This window comes from Ochotona princeps, chromosome 17 (genome assembly GCF_030435755.1).
Source record: "Ochotona princeps isolate mOchPri1 chromosome 17, mOchPri1.hap1, whole genome shotgun sequence".
Taxonomy (NCBI): Eukaryota; Metazoa; Chordata; class Mammalia; order Lagomorpha; family Ochotonidae; genus Ochotona; species Ochotona princeps.
In genome coordinates, this window is record NC_080848.1 from 3,638,391 (window position 1) to 3,655,315 (window position 16,925).

General features: G+C 60.2%; 2 protein-coding genes across 3 annotated transcripts in view; both read right to left on the bottom strand.

Annotated features, from left to right (window-relative positions):
* The window catches only part of LLGL2 (LLGL scribble cell polarity complex component 2), a 29,478-nt gene extending 19,183 nt beyond the window's left edge, over positions 1–10,295 (bottom strand). The window contains exons 1-2 of the mRNA XM_058676657.1: positions 10,277–10,295; positions 1,361–1,454 (exon numbers count right to left, since the gene is read on the bottom strand). Coding sequence (XP_058532640.1) covers positions 1,361–1,435 — 75 coding nt within the window. The 5' untranslated portion in view covers positions 1,436–1,454; positions 10,277–10,295. The remainder of the gene's footprint in view (positions 1–1,360; positions 1,455–10,276) is intronic.
* An 855-nt stretch (positions 10,296–11,150) lies between these two features.
* Positions 11,151–16,426, bottom strand: TSEN54 (tRNA splicing endonuclease subunit 54). 2 transcript variants are annotated; one of them, XM_058676136.1, is made up of 11 exons: positions 16,295–16,426; positions 16,016–16,180; positions 15,862–15,925; positions 15,673–15,756; positions 15,452–15,550; positions 14,732–14,784; positions 13,446–13,547; positions 12,724–13,313; positions 12,184–12,244; positions 11,972–12,076; positions 11,151–11,570 (listed from the first exon to the last, which is right to left on the bottom strand). In XM_058676136.1, exons 1-11 carry the CDS (start codon positions 16,351–16,353, stop codon positions 11,420–11,422), a joined length of 1,533 nt encoding a protein of 510 aa, XP_058532119.1. In that variant the 5' UTR covers positions 16,354–16,426; the 3' UTR covers positions 11,151–11,419. The 2 variants fall into 2 exon arrangements, with proteins under 2 accessions (XP_058532119.1, XP_012784636.2); XM_012929182.2 differs by having other exon boundaries at positions 11,960–12,076; positions 16,295–16,425.
* Between the last annotated feature and the right edge of the window lie 499 nt (positions 16,427–16,925).

Sequence of the window (16,925 nt, forward strand, 5' to 3'; positions counted from 1 at the left end):
CTCTTGCGGAATGAATCATCGAATGGATGATCTTCCTCTCTGTCTCTCCTCCTCTCTGTATATCTGACTTTACAATAAAAATATGTCTCAAAAAAAAATAAATAAATAAAGGGAGATCCTAGCAGTGCCCAGGGGTAGGCTCTTGAAGGTCAGCTGGGCCCCCCGGGACCGCTGGGATTTTGAGACCCATGGAGGCATCCACAGAGGTTCCCCTCTGGGGGTGAGGGTAGCAAGTTTCGGGTCTCCCAAGGGCCCTAACTGCCCATGTCCACACTCCCATTTCCTGTGGCCCGAAAACCAGCGAGAGGAAGTTGCTGGTTTGAGACAACGGTCACTCTCCATCCCTGACACCTTCTCCCATGGGTGCAGCAAGCAAGCTAGCGGAATATGGCAGAACACACTGGGAGCCAGGACCCACCACTGCCACAAAGGGGTGGGGGAAGATCCTCACCCCAAAACCCAAACCCTAGCATTCCTTGGCCCTTATGTGCCCAGTACTGAGGCCACCTAATTCCAGGTAAGCCCATGGCAGGCCTGGGGTGTGGGTGACCGGCACAGTCTCGCAGCTCTAAGTAGCAAAACTGGATTTGAATGTGAGCAAGCCACTTGTGCACTTCTCAAGCCAATGAGACAACCAGTGAGGCCACTGAGTTTCACAGAAGACAAGACAGTCCTTTCACAGACAGGCTAGCCAGATGTTCCCTGGCTCCCACCTCCACCTAAGTCGGATACCTCCTCCATCAGCATGCCCTGGGGTCTCTTTCAAGCAGCCCACCCTGAGGCTGAGGGATCAAAGCTGAGGTGAGCAGGCTAATTATTCCCAACCACCAGAAGAGGGGCTAATGAGCAACGCCAGTGCCACCCGCTCAGGCCCCAACCTCCTGGGGAAGCCTGGTGGAGCTTCTGGGAGCAGCTGCCAGACCTGATGGTTAAACGCCAAGCCTGACTCCCTGTGCCTCAGGACACCTGGTCCAGGCTGCAGGCAGAGTGGCACCTTCTTCAGGGGCCATGTGAGGGAACAGCCACAGCCTAAGTCTCTCATGCCCCAGGGTACCTGGCATCACTGGGACATCATCATTACACCTGGCAGGGTCAATGTCCTTTCATCTTCCCATCCTTGAGCCTGGATGAGGCAGGGCAGGTGGGGGGAAGGAGGGAAGTAGAGCAGGTGGCTTCACCTCCCCCCACTGCCCCAGCGCAGCGCATCGGTAGGGAAGCTGAAACTTGACGTGGTGACCTGCAGGGGCTATATGGCCAGTGAAGATCAGGGGCCGAGGGGGCTGACTCCAGCCAGGGTTTCCCCCAGGTCAAGTCCTGCCCAGGAGAAGGCCACCTGCCCATCCCGGGTGCCCCAACATACCTTGTGGAACTGGAACAGGTCCCGCTTCAGCCTCTCCCGTGCAGGGTCATGTCCTGGTCTGAGGAACCGCCTCATTTTCCTGCACAGGCAAGACCTGGGGAAAGAGGAGGGGCTGTGGAACACAGGAGAGGCCTGGGTCGCTCCTCTCCCTACCTGGGAAACCTCGCTGCCAAGCCTGTCCCAGCTGCTTAATACTCAGTGCTCACTGGCGGCCTTCTGATGGGAGCAGAAGCTGGGGAGGGTGGGGAGCCATTTAGCCCCGCTTTATAGGGATGAATGAGGCGGCCAGCAGGCCCCACGTAATTAGCTTAATTGTTAACCTGTTTTCTAAAAAACCCGTAGAACTGTGGCTGAAGGGAGAGGGAAACCAAGCCTCCCTAGAGATGGGGTGAAGAAGCCTGCCAAAGGCTACCCTCTCACGGTTTCCAGAAGTTCCCACATGGACTTGGAGCAATTCTAGGTCCCTAGATAATCTGAACAAATTCTTCTTCCTAACCTTAGGGAGGCCGCCCGGGATCTAGAGCCTCTGCCTCTCCAACACCAGCCACCAATGGGAGTCAGATCAGGGGTGCTGCCCCATCCCATGAGGTTGTGGGGTGCTTGGTGCTACACCCCAGCACCCTGCTAACTTCCACCTGGCACTTCTTGCCATCCAAGGTGACACTGCCCTGGATTCTTTATCGGGTGAGTTCAGGCAGGCACCTGTTCCCATGGGCTCATATAGGACTCATCAAGGCCCCAGTAAAAGTCGCTTCAAGGCCCCCAGGCTGTACGTCCACCCACCCAAACCAAGGGTAAGCTATTTCTGGAATGTCCTGGGGGTAAGGACCCACTGCACTCCCACTTCCGGCTCCCAGGAGTGCAGCCAGCCTGGTCCTTGGGAGACTTGGGGGCTCCAGAAGTGGCCCCAATCATTTAGCACCAGGCTCTGGGGGACTTGCTCTGGGGCTGCTGCTAGGGGAGGGGACAGCTGTCTCCAACCAGGTGGGGGGAGGGTCTTCTTAGGCCTGAAGGAAGCGGTTCCTGGGAGGTAGCAAAGACCAGGCACCAGGCCCTGTGTGATTTCAGACTGCCACTCCGAGAGGCACAGCCCGCCCCCACGCGTGTGCAAGGGGCATCTCCTGGACAAACCAGGGCTGGCCAACACTGCATTCAGGCAGGCTCCTTCCAAAGCAAACATCAGAACTAGCTCCCACAACACACTCTTCTCCACCCTGCCCCCATCAGAAAACCCACAAGGCTATCACTGGCAGGAGAGCCACAGATTCACGCCTTCGCGCCTGAGGGAGCAGCCAGGGTGTGTCTCCCACTCCACTGGAGAATGGCAAAGCTGGGGTGCCCACTGGACTGGAGGCCCACGGCCGGACCTATACCCAGCAGGAAAGCCCTGGAGGCTCCTGGGATGGGAAATGAAAACAGATCTCGGCCCAGGGCGGGCAAAGGGAGCCTGCCGCTGCTGCATTCCAGCCGTGGGGGAGGGCGGCAGGCTCTGGCACCAGCCCCTCCCCCGCCCCTGGGATGGGGGTGAGGGTGCGAGGTCACTGGGTCAGAAGCCAGAGGAAACTGGAAGCAACTCCCTGGAGCAGTAGAGAGGCCTGTAGCTGCCACCTCCCCCCCGCCAAGCCCAGGGAGGGATGCATATGGTTAAGCACCCCTCCCAGGCTCAAGGGCCACAAGCAAGGCAAGGGTGGGGGTGCTGTAGCAGGCAGGCAGATGAGGATGTGGAGAGGGCATCAGAGAGTAAGAGCACACCTTCTCACCAGCCACAGTATCCTGGCGTGATCATGCATGTGTGCACAGAACATCAACCCCACCTGACAGGCAAGGAGGCTGGGGATGCAGGCAAGGCCCGCAGCAGCCAGCAGCCCACACAGGTCACCTGGTAGAAGTCACGGCCTTGGATCTGACCCCAGGTCTAGGGACTTCGGGCAGCAGCGAAGGATGGATGGTACAGGTCAGAGGGTTCCTGCACAGACACACCCCCACATGTGCTATCCACTCGGAGAGTGGTGCAGGGCCTCAAAAGGCCCATGTCTTCCCAAGCAGACACTGCCCGAGTGCCACCTGAAGGAAGTGGGGTATCAGGTCCAGGGCCTGGCTGCACTCACCCCAGGCAGCCCCTTAGGACTGCCTACCCTAGACAGGCAGTTCCCAGCGGAGAAGCCTCCGGAAGCCAGGCCCAGGCCTGGAGGTGTGGAACAGATCTTATCTTCCCAGCCCACTCTCAGGCAGGGAGAATCCAAGACAAAGCGCCCCAGGCTTGGGACTAACAGGACCGGGCCTGACCAGTCACTGTCCGGCTCCTCCATGCTGGCGGCCTCTTATGCTGTACAGCCCACACAGTGTCCTCCAAGGGCAGCTGGGGTTCCCTCTCACATGGGGTGGCGCCTGGCACAGTGGCTCCCCATGGAACAGGCCCAGTTCTGGGATCGGGAGTGCTTCCCAGATTAGGACGGATGCGGCTAAGTACACGGGATGATTTCTGGCAGGGCCCAGGGCCATCAAGAACACCAAGAGAGATGCTAAGATGCAGTGGCCAGGCTGAAGGGCTCGCGCCCTCCTCCATAACGCCTGCCGAACCTCAGCACACCCACAGTCTAGTTCTGCGTCTGGCTGTCCACAAGGTCCCCTTAGGCTCGCTCAGGGACTCTGGAAGTCACTGCTGTACCTGGCGAGTGCTCACCGATGACTGATGCCCAGGAGGTGAGAAAGGCCAGAGCAAAAGGAGTGCCAGGCACAGAGACTGAATACGGGACATGTCTGTGCACTGTTCTGGAACATCCGACAAAGCAGGGCTCCTGTGTGCACAGAGGAACTCCACTCGGCTGCCAATGGGGGCCACTGACAGTCCTGACCCAAGTCTGCTCTTTCCCCCAGATGCCCTTGACACATCAGCCCCACCTACCCAGCTCTCACTGGGACCCTGTTCCCTCGGGGTTTCTCTGGAACACCTCCTTGCCTCCCCCAGCAGCAGAACATCAGAAATCACCTGCCCAAGGCCATCCTGTCTTCCTTGACTCTGACCCCCAGCATCTGACCTCACCTCCTGCCAAAATGGTACATTCCAAGGGCCACTGGGTGCGTATTTACCTATGGGTTAGGATACTGAGAGAGCTCCACTGGGTGGAGCCCCAGCTGCGCTCCACATACCTAGCTTCCTGCTAGGGCGCACTCTGGGAAGCAGAAGTGATGGCTCAAATATATGGGACCCCGCCACCTACATTTTCCACAGACCTGGCTGGGGCTCCCTGACAGGCATCAGTTGTGGGCATTGGGGGAGGGCATGAGCCACCATCCAGTCCCACAAATGCTCACCCCAGCCTTGTGCTGCTGAGAAGTTATGGGGCAAACGAGACGTGACCAGTAACAGGGTGACAGAACATGCTCAGCCCCTGGCGGCTAGACTGTAGCCACAGAAAGGGCAGAAGGCTTCTGGCCCGAGGCTTCTCACACAGCCAAGGCAGGAAGCACCTACTGAAAATTCACACATGCTGGCAGAGGGGCACCGGGTTGGCAATGATGGCTTTCTCTGGCTCCTGGGCAGGCAGGGCAGGCCACCCCGGGGACCCCAGGTAGCAGTGAGGGCGGGGCTCCCACCATCCGGCTAGCAGCTTTGTTGGTGCGCTCTGCATCCCTTTAGATAACAAAAGGTACAAAGGCTGGGACAGCCACAGAGGGTGGCAGTGGCTACAAGGCCTTGGCTTCAAGGGACCAGAGGACATCACGACTCCAGCAGGGCCTGGCAAACTAACTTCGGTGGGGAACAAGCCTGAAAATTCCCTGGGAGCAGCTAACCCAGCAATTCCCATCTCTTCTCAGTAGTCCCAACACTGCTACTGCTGGCAGAACACTCCACCCTGAGGCCTACCTGGAACACACAAAGGAGCTTAAGATTCAGGCCCGGCCTTTCGGTTCCATCCTCTGCCTACCCTATACCCCAGCCATCTGAGATGAGTGGAGGCAGAGAGAAGAACCCCCAGGGGCTGGGCTGGTCTCAAGCCCCCTGCCCTTGTTGGCACACCTGCTTGTGGAAGGAGCAAGAGCATTCCCAAGTCCCTGTGTCCGTCCTCGGCTGGCCCTACTGGGAGTTTCTGGGCTCAGCTGCACCCCCATGAGCCCCAGGCTTGGCCAAGCTGAGCCCAACCTGGGGGTGTGCCAAGGGCTTAGCCCCGGACCAAGTCCTCAAAGAGGGTCCAAGGATGAGTCCACAACCACAGGCTCCTTCTACTCTGCAGGAGCACAGGGTGAGGAGTAGTGGGCTCCCCTCCCTTCCCCGACATCCTGTGTGTGGCCTGTGCGTGTGGCTTTGGTCTCCCGTGTGGCGGATGTGAGAACGCCCCTGCAGCTCCTGCCAGCTGGAGCTGAGGGGCAGGGCTCGAAGCACCGGGGCAGCTGTTGACCCCTTCCGGCTTCTGTCAGCCGGAGCAACAACTGAAGACACCTGTGACTGCTTCGCCAAGGCCCGGGCTGTCCCAGGCAGCTTGATCCTCCACCTACAGCCTAGCAACTGCCCCTCCGAGCTGCTGCGAGAGGATAAAAGGCACAGAAGCTGGCTGAGGCAAGTTACCTGAAGCACATCACACACATCACCAAACTCACATCAGTCACGGGGAAAGGTAGGGTTGCAGGGAGTGGGGGCACAATCATGGTCCCCGTGCCCACCCACACTGAATGTGGGGGAGCTTCAGAACCCTGCGGTCAGCCAACACCAGACTCCAGGAAAGATAGCAACAGGACACAGACATGCCCATGGAAAAGCAGAACCCTTCCTGGGATGAGATGGATAACTTACTTGCCCGGGGCCAGGGTGGGCAGGCAGTCTGAGCTCGACCAATAGAGCCCCATTCTGGGATCCTGACCTGCTGTCCCAAGAAGTTGTCAGGAAGGGATGGTAGCAGCCCACCCAGGGCTGCGAGGCCAAAGACCCGCAGAGGCCCTTCAATCAGGCTGTCCACAAGGGCCGGAGCTGAGCCAATTCGAAGCCAGCAGCTTCTTCTGGGTCTCCAAGGGTGCAGGGGTCCAAGCATTAGGGCCATCCCTCACTGCTTTCTCAGATAATCCAGCAGGAAGCCTTAGTGGCCAAATCCTCACCTCGCAAGTGCCAACATCCCATATGGGCACCAGTTTACGTCTTGGCTGCTGCACTTCCTATCCAGCTCCCTGATTGTGGTCTGGGAAAACAGAAGATGGTCCAAAACCTTGGGACCCTGTGCCCGTGTGGGAGACCTGGAGGAAGCTCCTGGCCCCTGACCGGCTCAGCTCTGGCTGTTGTGGCCAGAGGACAGATCTTTCTCTGTCTTTCCCTTCCATAAATCTAATCTGCCTTTCCAATAAAAATAAACTTAGAAAAAGGGGGGAAGTGGAACAGCTGGGACTCCAATCAGCACCTATAGGATATGGGAAGCTGATGCTACAGGCAGAGGATTAGCCTGTTGAGCTACCTTACTGGCCTTTATAAAAACTTTATTCAACAAGTTTATCTACTTGAAATGTGGGCAAGAGGGGAGAAGAGAAAGACATCTTTCTTCCACTGCTGGTTCACCCCTCAAGTGGCTACCATAGCCAGGAACTTCATCTGGGTCTTCTATGTGGGTGCAGAGGCCCAAACACTTGAGCCATCCTCTATTGTTTTCCCAGGTCATTAACAGGGAGACGGACTGGAAACAGAGCAGCTGTAAGTCTAACCAGCTGGGCCCATATGGGATGCCAGCACCACAGGCCTAGCCTAGGTCACTGCCACCAACACTGGCCCCTGATGTTGCCTTTCAACATCTTGATCCATTCATTTCCTTCCTGTCACTCACACGTCCCGCCTTGAAGAGAGTTCCGTGACATCAGAGATCTGTGCTTGGTTTGAAGATTACGCTGTCCAGGATACACAGGCACACAGGAGGTGCAAATACACCCTTGCTAGTCAATGAATGAACAGGTGACTGACCAGAGATTAATACACTAGGCAAAGTGGGTTCTAGTCACCAACCACAGACTACTTAGGTAGCATCCCAGAGCTCTCAAGACTTTGTCCACAAGACATCACCCTGTGGACACCCTAGGGTTGTGCATGCCTCAGACCTCCCCCTGGCCAGCCGGCTCCCACCAAGAGTGTGATTAAATATATATATATTTAAAGACTTAATTATTTTTATTGGAAAGGCAGATATACAGAGAGGAGAGACAGAGAGGAAGATCTTCCATCTGATGATTCACTCCCCAAGTGACTGCAACAGCTGGTGCTGAGCCGATCCAAAGCCAGAAGCCAGAAACTCTTCCGGGTCTCCCACGCGGGTGCAGGGTCCTAAGGCTTTGGGCTGTCCTCGACTGCTTTCCCAGGCCACAAGCAGGGAGCTGGATGGGAAGTGGAGCTGCTGGGATTAGAACTGGCGCCCATATGGGATCCCAGTGCATTCAAGGCAAGGACTTTAGCTGCTAGGCCCCAAGTGTGATTAAATATTAATAAGGTATTTTCCAGGGTCCAGGAGTCCCTGGCCCAGAAATTCTTGCCAAACCCTGAGCAACAGCCTTGGCTGAATTCCTGAAAGGGAGAGTCAGGCAGGCACCTAACCGCTCCCTGGACCCCCGCCCAAGGCGGCTTCTCCTGGCTCAAGAATCCACTCAACTCCCAGCTTAGACAGATGAGGGTCTCTAGTCTGGCCCTGGATTAGATGCCTCAGCAGCTGCTGACAATGACCTCCAAAACAGGGAAGGCTGGGCCAGCCCTGGGAAACTGAGCCCCCATGCTTCTCCAGGAGATGCTGGGGCTATGGCAGGCAGGTTCCTACGGACCGATGGTAGAAGTTCGCCCCCCCCCCGCCCCAGTCTGTCCTTGCAGGAGAGAACACCCCCTCCTCAAGGGAGGCTGAGGGGTGGGGGCACTGTGGAGCTGGTGGAAACCTTCAAGGCAACATAGCAGCGCAGGAATGCACCCTCCCCCGCCACTGGGGGACCCTCCCCCCTGCCAGAGCAGGACGCTGTTGGACAGATTAGCTTGCAGGCTGGGGAAAGCCTGGCAGCTGGGGTCTGGTCAGCCTCACTCCCAGCTTTCCCAAGGAGCAAGGGAAGCAGCAAAGATGGGGCTCAGGGTTTGTCCTCAGTGGAAAAGCCATGACCTCTAGAAGGTTGGAGAGGTTCCCAAAGCATGCTCTGCTCAGCTGGTTTCCAAGAGTCCAATTCACTGCCCCCCTCCCAGATCACCTCCACAAGGTCTAGGTGTCTACCAGAAGATGCGGGTGCACTTAAGGCGCACCCAAGGAAGGGTACATGCATGTCAGGCCATATGGGACATGTCACGCCCATCTGGGCACGACCATGAGAACAGTTCAGCATGTCAAAGGTCCCCTCGTTAGAACTCAGCCAGGCCCATCTGACACCTGGGCCGAGGCCTGGGGACAGGTGAAGCAGCTGCTACATGGGCCTCCACCCCACACCAGGGTGCTGACAAGCACCCCGGAAGGCACCAGGTGACAGATCAAATCTTGGGCCCCTGCCTCCCATGTGGGAGGCCCAGGTGCAGTTCCAAGGTCCTGGCTTCAGCCTGGCCCAGCCCCACCTGTTGCCAGTATTAGAGCGAAAACGTTAATTTGAAAATAAAAATATACCTGCTGATCTGAAAGGACTAAACACTTCTGGAACAGTGTTTGGGAACTCAAGATCATCTGGCCAGAGGGGAAATTCCTTCCATCTTCCTTTATGCTTCAGTCCCCACCCCCAGCCTATTTCTCTATTGTTTAAAGCAATGGGGGTCGCTTGGGGTTTGGGGCCCCTTTCTCTTCACATTGCTTTGCCTGTTAAGAGATGAAAATACCAGTTAAACTGTATTCACCTGTTGACTCCAGACCAGAACCCAGACCCCAAAGACTCTAGGGATGGGTCTGCAAAGACTGGGCCATTCTCACTTCAGAGCACTTTAAGTGGACCAACACAGTGCCTGAAAACAGTCCTCCCCGAAATTGCAACCACCCAGGCAAGGCCTGGCCCACACCCTAACTACGGTTTCTCAAAAGCCACTCAAACCTTGGCGTCCCAGGGGCTGGGCCACAGCCGTCGTTCCCACCTGGCTTTCCGGGTCGCCCTGACACACCCATTCCTCCTTGCTGGGAATCCCCTGTGCACCCTGACAGGCGTCCCAGGAGCCTGGGTTAAGGCGGCCTGCACCTGCAAATGGAGCCGCTGGGAAGAGGGAGAGGCTGGGCACAAGCCCCGCCCTCCTCACCCAAGGTTCACCTGTCTCAGGTGAGCGCCTCCGAGAGCCACACCTGCTCCCCTGGTTACCCTCGCAATGTGTCCACCAACCAGCCAGCAACACAAGATACAACTTTCCCTAGCAAAGAACTCCTGTCGCTCGCCAGTCCCCGCAGCGCAATCCCCCGGTCCCTCAGCGGGGTGCCGGCGCTTAAAGGTGTCCCAAGGGACGAGGGGCTGAGTCAGGCCGCGAGACCCGAGGTCCCTCCCGCAGGCTTCCTGCGTCCGGGGATTAGAAGGCATAAAGGGCCGGCGGGGAGCAGCCCAGATGGCAGGGTCTAAGCCTCCGAGGGAACGCGCTCGGCCGCCGCCCGTGGAGAGGAGGGTGACCGACCGCAGACGCGCGCATTCCCCCTCGGGCGCCCTGCACGTGGGCCCGGGGTCTCCGTCTCCGCTTGCGGGGGCCCCGCACCCAGCCGGCCGGACACCTGGTCCCTTGTTCTCCCAAAGCCGACCCTGGAGTGCAAACCCAAACCCAAGCTCGCTAACCGCGAGCGAGTCTGACAAAGTTTGCCGGCGCCACTTTCCACAGGTGTCCGATTCCTAGACGAGTCCAGCGACCCGGACGAGGGCGAGGCGGACGGACCTGTGCGCAGCCCTCTCCGCCCACTCGCCAGGGGTCTCGACCGCACCGAGTGGTGGGCGCGCCCGCTAAGTGGGTCCGCGCGGGTGCCTCACCTGGAACCCCAGTCCGGCCCTGCCTGAAGCCAAGGCGCCCCTCGGCGTTCGGCTGCCGCTCCTCTCGCTCCGTGCGCCGGCTCACGGGCTGCCGGGCTGCCGTCTCCTTCCTGCTCACCTCCGGCGCGGCCAGCCGGGGGGCGGAGCGGCCGCTATTTACATAAAGGGCGAGCCGGCCGGCCGGGGCCCCCGCGGCCCGCCTCCCGGCCCGCGCCGACGGGGCGGAGACGCACGGGGCGCCCCCGATCGGGGGCGGGACCGTGCGCCGGCCAATCCGCGGCCCCGGCGCGCTCGGGGGCGGGGGCGGGCCCGGCCGGGGAGGACGCACGCGGCGCAGCCCGCCCGCCCCGCTCACCTGCGCGCACCTGGCCGCAGGACGGCGCGCCGCGCCCAGTGTCCCGCCGCCTCCCCGAGGAGGAAGTAGTTCCCGAACGCCTCCCAGCCCGCCGGAGAGGTCAGCCTGCCCGCCCTCAGCCCGCCGCGCCCACCCCCGAGCCGGCAGGGCAGGGCCGCGAGCCGGTGGCGTCTCGGACACCCGGCCAGATTTTGGGTAATTGCTGCGAGGGTGTCGCAACCAGGGACCTTTCTTCGGGTGGGCCCCACGCACCAGGGCCCTCCGTGTCTTCTGCGGGGACCGGCAAGAGCGCGAAGCCCCAAGGGCCAGTGGCGGGAGTTTTTAGGGGGAGCCCGGGGGTAGGGTTGGTGGGGAGGAGTGAACTCGGGGCCCAGGGTCGGTGGAGACGGGGGCCAGCCTTCTGTTCTGCTCTCTGCCACTGCCCCAAAGCGGTTCACCCAATTGAGGGTCCAACAGAAGAGGCTCCAGTCCGTTCCCGGGATGGGTGGAGGTTTGCCCAGTGCACGCGGACAGCACACAGGAGCTCCGTTTTTTAATGGCTTTGGCTTTATGGCAGGAAGCAGGCACCTCTCATTCGAGGCAGAGTCCTCTCTCCCGCCTCCCACTCCTGGGTCTGAGGTCCAGGCGAGTTATAAAGGGAGGACCCTGCAAGGCAGCAATCTCAGGTGGGCAGTTGGCAGCAGGTAGCCAGGCCAGGGAGGCTGGGACTACAGGTAGAGTTGGGGGCACAGGAAGCAGCTGAATCCCTGAGAACAGACAGGTGGGGTCCCCCTCCCAGCACCCTGCATTCAGTGCTCAAGGTCCCTGGGCAGCGTGAAGTCCCTGAAGCTGTAGAAGGAGATGTCGCCATGATCGCCCAGCGCGAAGATCAGAGGGACATCCCCACTCTGGTAGGACAGGCGCTTGAGGCTGCACAGGTCTGGGACAGGCTCGTCAAACCTGCGAGGGGAGAGCTCAGCTGTGATGGGGCCGCCCAGGCTGCGGGCCCCTCAGAGGGCCCAGGCAGCAGGGCGGGGGACCAGTCAGGCGGTGAGCCAGAGCGCTCCACCTGGGCTCTTCTGTCTGCAGACAACATCCGTCAGCTGAGCCCAGGGAGGCCCTGAGCCCTGGGTCTGGAAAGGCTGGCCATAGATCCCGCCCAGCTACACTGGAACTGAAATGACAGGAGATAACGAGTCAGCCATTAGCAGCTTGGACTCCCACAGAACAGAACAGGCTTGGATGGGCCTTGTGTGGGTCCTCAAAGCTCTTCGGACTTCAGGCTCCTCTCCTGCAGCAGGTAGCCTGGCCAGAGGGGGAGAGAGGGGCAGGGTGCACTCGGATCATACCCACTCACGCACATCCGGACATAGGGTCGGCCAGGGCTGTTCTTGCGGAATGTGGCCACAGCATCAGCCTGGTAGACGTCAAAACTTATCTCCAGGCCTCCAGACTTTCCCGACAGCCTGGGGGAAGGGAAGAGGCCTCAGGACACAGTCTGCTGGTCCCAGGGACTGACCCTGCAAGGCCCCTCGCCCCACCAGCAGCGAGGGGCTGCAAGCTGGGGACTCACCGTGCAGCCCCATCAGCCAGGTGTGTGGTCTGAAGCACAGAGATGCGGTCCAGGACAGCCGCTGCAGGGATAGTGAGAAGCAAGTTGGCGATGGGCAGGCCAGTCACCAGCCGGCCCCCGTGGCATTTCTGAGCCTGCGATCTTGTTTAGCAGACCTGTCCTGTTTCCCAATGCTACTTAATCGTGGCTTCCCTGGAATTCGGATGTGAAGAACTTGGAAGCCCTGATCTAATGCCCTGCATCTACTAGGCCCCCTGTAGACGTTACAGAGCTCTGAGTCTGTTCACGTCCTGCCTACACCATACCAGCCTTGCTCCAGAGTATGCCTTCCAGACAGTACCTCCTTGTTCAGCCAACAGGAGAAGGGACCGTGGCTCCCTGGTGGCAACAGCTTGCTCTGGTCACAAGCTTGTTGGTGAACATGGGGACCCATGCATAATTCTCACCCCCCTTGGCCTACGTACCAACTTAATCCTTGCCCTGCAGGTTCCTGTATCCCAAGTCCCAGCTGTCTGCTGGCAGCCTGGGGGCTGTGGGTACCTGGGGAGTCGGCTTGGCTGGGGTTCACCAGGGGGGTGATGGGCTGGTCCCACAGGTGGGGGGCGGGGCCCTGGCTCTCCTGCAGGTGCCTCCTCTGCAGCAGCTCCTTGTATTCCCGCCAGCCAGAGCAGCGCCGCACCTCCGGGTCCGAGTTCACATCTTTCCGGAAGTGCCAGGCCTCCACCTGCTGCTCCCGTTCCCTCCGTGATAGCTTCTCCTTCCGCTGGTTCAGTTTCTGGCACCAGGAGCCGGCATCTGTGCCCCGCCCAGCAACATTGGTGGGGAGCAGCTCCGGGGCTGGGGCCGCCAGGAGGGTATGGCGGCTATCGGGGGCCATGTTGGGGAAGGAGATCTGCTCGAAGTCCCAGCGTGGCTTAGCTGGTCCCGTGACCCCATTCTCTGTGTCGCTGCTGTGGCCCACTCCTTCCCTGGCCAGGTCAGGGAAGAGCTCCAGGGACCCCAGCAAGGGGCCTGCCAGGTCCTTTCTGGGGAACGACTCCTGGGCTTTCTCCTCGGGGTGTGGGCTGGAGGCTGCCAGGTTCTCAGGATGCAGGATGTCTTCTGGGGACTTGGTCTTCTTATTTACAGACCTGGGGTGCATGGGAAGAAAACAGCCATCTGCTCCTGATGGCTGAGATGCACATGTCCCCTTGAGTTGCCCTGAGCCCTGTGAAGCTACCGTAAAGCTGAGCAAGCCCGCATGTCCCAGCCACCAGCACTACCAAGGGCTGGAGCTCCTCCTCTTCCTCTTGCCAGTACCATCCTCCAAGTGCTGGGTGCTGCCGTCCAAATTCAGCTGCCTCTCGTAAGGGGACAGGACAGAGCTGTGGGGGGACAACAGTGGGAGGATGGGGACCACAGAGCCACCTCTGAAGCAGCAAGCAGGGCTGGCCGGAGCCTGGGCCCAGAGAACAAGTGACCGGGCCAGGTCAGACTCGAGGCTAGAGCCCCGGACGGATCTACACGAGGAGTCCACACGAGCACTCCAGAGAGGCCCAGGCAGGCCTTCGTCCAGGCCTCCGGATTAGTATTTCCACGCAGTCCACAGTCAGTAACCAACCACTGGTGAGGAAATCCACGCTTGGCCAGCACGGAAGCACAAAGATGAAGAACTCTACCACACCCCTGGCAATATCTGCTTCTACATGGATGCCAACTAACCTTGCCCATGGTCCCCCTTCCCCCTAAAAAGTTGGCACTGCAGCATTGCACTGACAAAATGCTCCACAATCCCTTCTGCTGCGTGATATTACCGTGGACACCACCCCTTATGACTCCACTGTTCTCTTAACACAGCAGCTACTAGCCAGACAACTAAGCTCAACTCGAGTCGAGAGAAATGACTCTGCTCTGGTCACTCAGGTTACCCTGGTACACCACTGACCGAACTTTCTCGGAGCTGCACTGAGGGATTAACTCTTGCTAATCCGTGACCACATGCCCATACTTGTTGAACACATACAGACTGTTTCCAAACACCGGACTTGGAAAAGTGTCAGGGACAGCATGGGGTCCCTGCCCCACGCAAGCTCTGTGGGCCCAGGGTGATCTGGCCATTTCCAGTGACGAATCCTGGGCCTGGACCCAGTGAGCAACCAGTACTAATGAACCCAATGACACGCACACGGCTGTGGGTATGTCTTTAGGACAGAGTATTCTGAGGAAATAAAGAACGTGTGTGTTCAAGTTTTCCTGCCTTACTCTCCCCCAGTCCCTGAGGCTTTTAGCAGTGCTGGCTGACCAAGGGGGCAGAACCCGTCTCGCCCAGCGTAAGAAATGCAAGACCCCCCCACTGCCAACGCACACTCAACATGGGCCCGCACGCCTCCCCAGTGCCAGGAGCCCGCCCTGTCGCACCCTCAGAACACAGCGAGCACACCCACAGACCTGTCCTCTCATGTGCCCACTACAGCATGCGTCCTTCCCAAGCCCCCCGTGGCCACTTTCCATCCCGGCCGGCAGGGTCCCAGGACTAGAAGGAATGGGAGGATGAAGGACGGTGAATGACCTTGGATGGAATCGACGAACCACGTAGCCCAGTCGTTTCAGGTGGCTGAAGACCTCAAAGGTTAAAAAGAAACAACAGTTCAGAGATCCACTCTACAACCCAGAAGATTCTGCAGACACCAGTCATTTCCTGCCCCTCTTGGGACTGACTGGACCACAGGACATCCCAGACACAGTCCCCAAAGCCAGCTCTGTCCCTCATCTCCTGACCGTGCTCAGAGGCTAGTGACAATGTCCTGTGCAAGTTCAGAATAGCTGGTCTCAGGAAAGAACCCTGCCCTGGGCCATCTGATCCCCAGGTCTGGATAGCACGTAGCACAAGGCTGGGGCCGTCTCCCCACAGTCCCACAACCAGGAGTGACAGAGGGTCTTCCTTGGGTCCCCTGCATGTGACTCTGGGGGCACATCCAGGAACATCCCCCATCCTGCCCGGTTACTTGTAAAGCCACCCTTCTCCCAGCTTCCCTGACACCACTTATGGTTTTGTGGGGTTCCTGGACGCTCCTCCATCTGCTTCTGTTCCCATTCTTGCCCTGAATTTCAGAGGGGAGCACTCCAGCCCACCGTCCACTCTAGCCATACACCCCATGTGTTCCTACATCCACACCGGTCCCTACTTAACCCCTGCCCCTGCATCCCAAGTTCACAGCTCCCTGTGGCACCCTCAGTTCTGGGTTCCGAGCAGCACCCCAAAATGACTCTTTGGGAGGTCGGCAGGTACCTGGTACTTGGGGAAAGCTGCAGCATCGTGGGCCAGCAGCAGCTGGTAAGCTTCCTGGATGGACAGCGGTACGTCTTGGTGGAAGAGCTGGATGGAACCCTACCAGGGGGAGGGGAGGTTCAGCCGAGGGGAGCAGGGAAGTGGGGGCACCGGAGTCCCTGCAGCCGGCTCATGCAGCGGTACCTGCTCTCCCTCCCATGCGCCGGGAGCGCCCCACTCACACACTCCAGCAAATACAAGGCCTCTTCGGGATGCAGCCGCTGCCGGCCCTGCTCGGAGTAGCCCATGGTCTGCCAGAACTTGCCCTGTGTGGGGGAGCCACGGCCAGTCTCACAAAGGGAGAGAGAGCAGGCAGAAGGCGGGTCCGCGGCATCCCCCCAACATAACCCGAACCCGACCCCGCTGCTCACCGCAGGAGACTTCAATTCCACGAAGCCCTCTTCCGGTCTCCACTCGGCGGCCACCAGGCTGCCCCTGGCGAGCAGTGTGGGGCACAGGTGGGTTTCCCGGGCGCCCCTCAAGTTCCCGCCCGCCGGCCCGCCCGCCCCGGGTCCGCCTCCTCACAGGCGTTCCACGCGCTCCTCGGCCAGCAGCTGCCACAGCTCCTCGCGACACCGCTGCAGGCGCTCGGCCTGGGCGGCCGAGCCGTCGGGGAGAAAGTCCTTGGGGCCATGTGACCGCTGGGGCAGCTTCTGGGGCCGCGCGCGAGCGGCGACGAGTTCCCGGGCGCTGAGAAAGGGGAGCGGGAAAGAGAAGCTGAGTCAGCCCCGCGCGCACGGTCTCGAACCCGCGTCTCCCCGCACGCCCCAGGCCCGCTGACTCCGCGTCTGGCCGGCGCCGCACCTGAGCACACGCCCCGCGGGGACCTCCACAGCCCCGGTAGACTCGGGGTCGGGCTCCATCCGGCTGCCGTGTGCGGCTGCGTGGCCCCGCCCCGCCCCGCCCCCTCGCCGGAACTCCGCGCGACTCCTCCCACTTCCACCCCGAACCCTCGCCGGGCCTTCGGACTGGCCTGGGTCCTAGCGCCCGGGCCGGTCGCCCGCTTCGGGCTTTGCAAGCCGAAGGCCGCGCCGAGGGTCGTCCACTGGTGGTCCCTGCGGGAAGAGGCTCCTTCGGGCGTCGTGGGGCGCTCCGAGGCCGAGCTCCAGCGGGTGGTGGTGGCGCTGTCCGGCCCACGCTGGTGGTGAAGCACCCCCAGCCCTTCGGGGTTCGGCGGGGTTCCCCGCGGTCGCCGCGGCGGGCAATTCCCGAAACAGCCGCTAGGGGACGCCATCGCGCCGATCAGCTGCGCGAACTCTCGCTCCTCCCCCACCACCCCAACACACACCCCACCCCCGCTCTTTCATCTGCACGCATGCGCCGATGCAGCCAGAGCTGCGAGTCGGGACCTGTGCGATGGGGGCGGGGCCTGGCGCGGTGGGGCGGGGCCGGCGCGGTGGGGGCGGGGCCGCAGGCGTTGACTGACAGCCCGACT

Excerpts from the sequence above, each read along its gene's own strand:
- TSEN54 (XM_012929182.2), bottom strand. The coding sequence starts at position 16,353 with ATGGAGCCCGACCCCGAGTCTACCGGGGCTGTGGAGGTCCCCGCGGGG. Across the intron at positions 15,757-15,861 it reads TGGAATTGAAGTCTCCTGCG|GGCAAGTTCTGGCAGACCAT; the intron begins GTGAGCAGCGGG and ends TCCCCCACACAG. Across the intron at positions 12,077-12,183 it reads CTGGCTGATGGGGCTGCACG|GCTGTCGGGAAAGTCTGGAG; the intron begins GTGAGTCCCCAG and ends CCCTTCCCCCAG.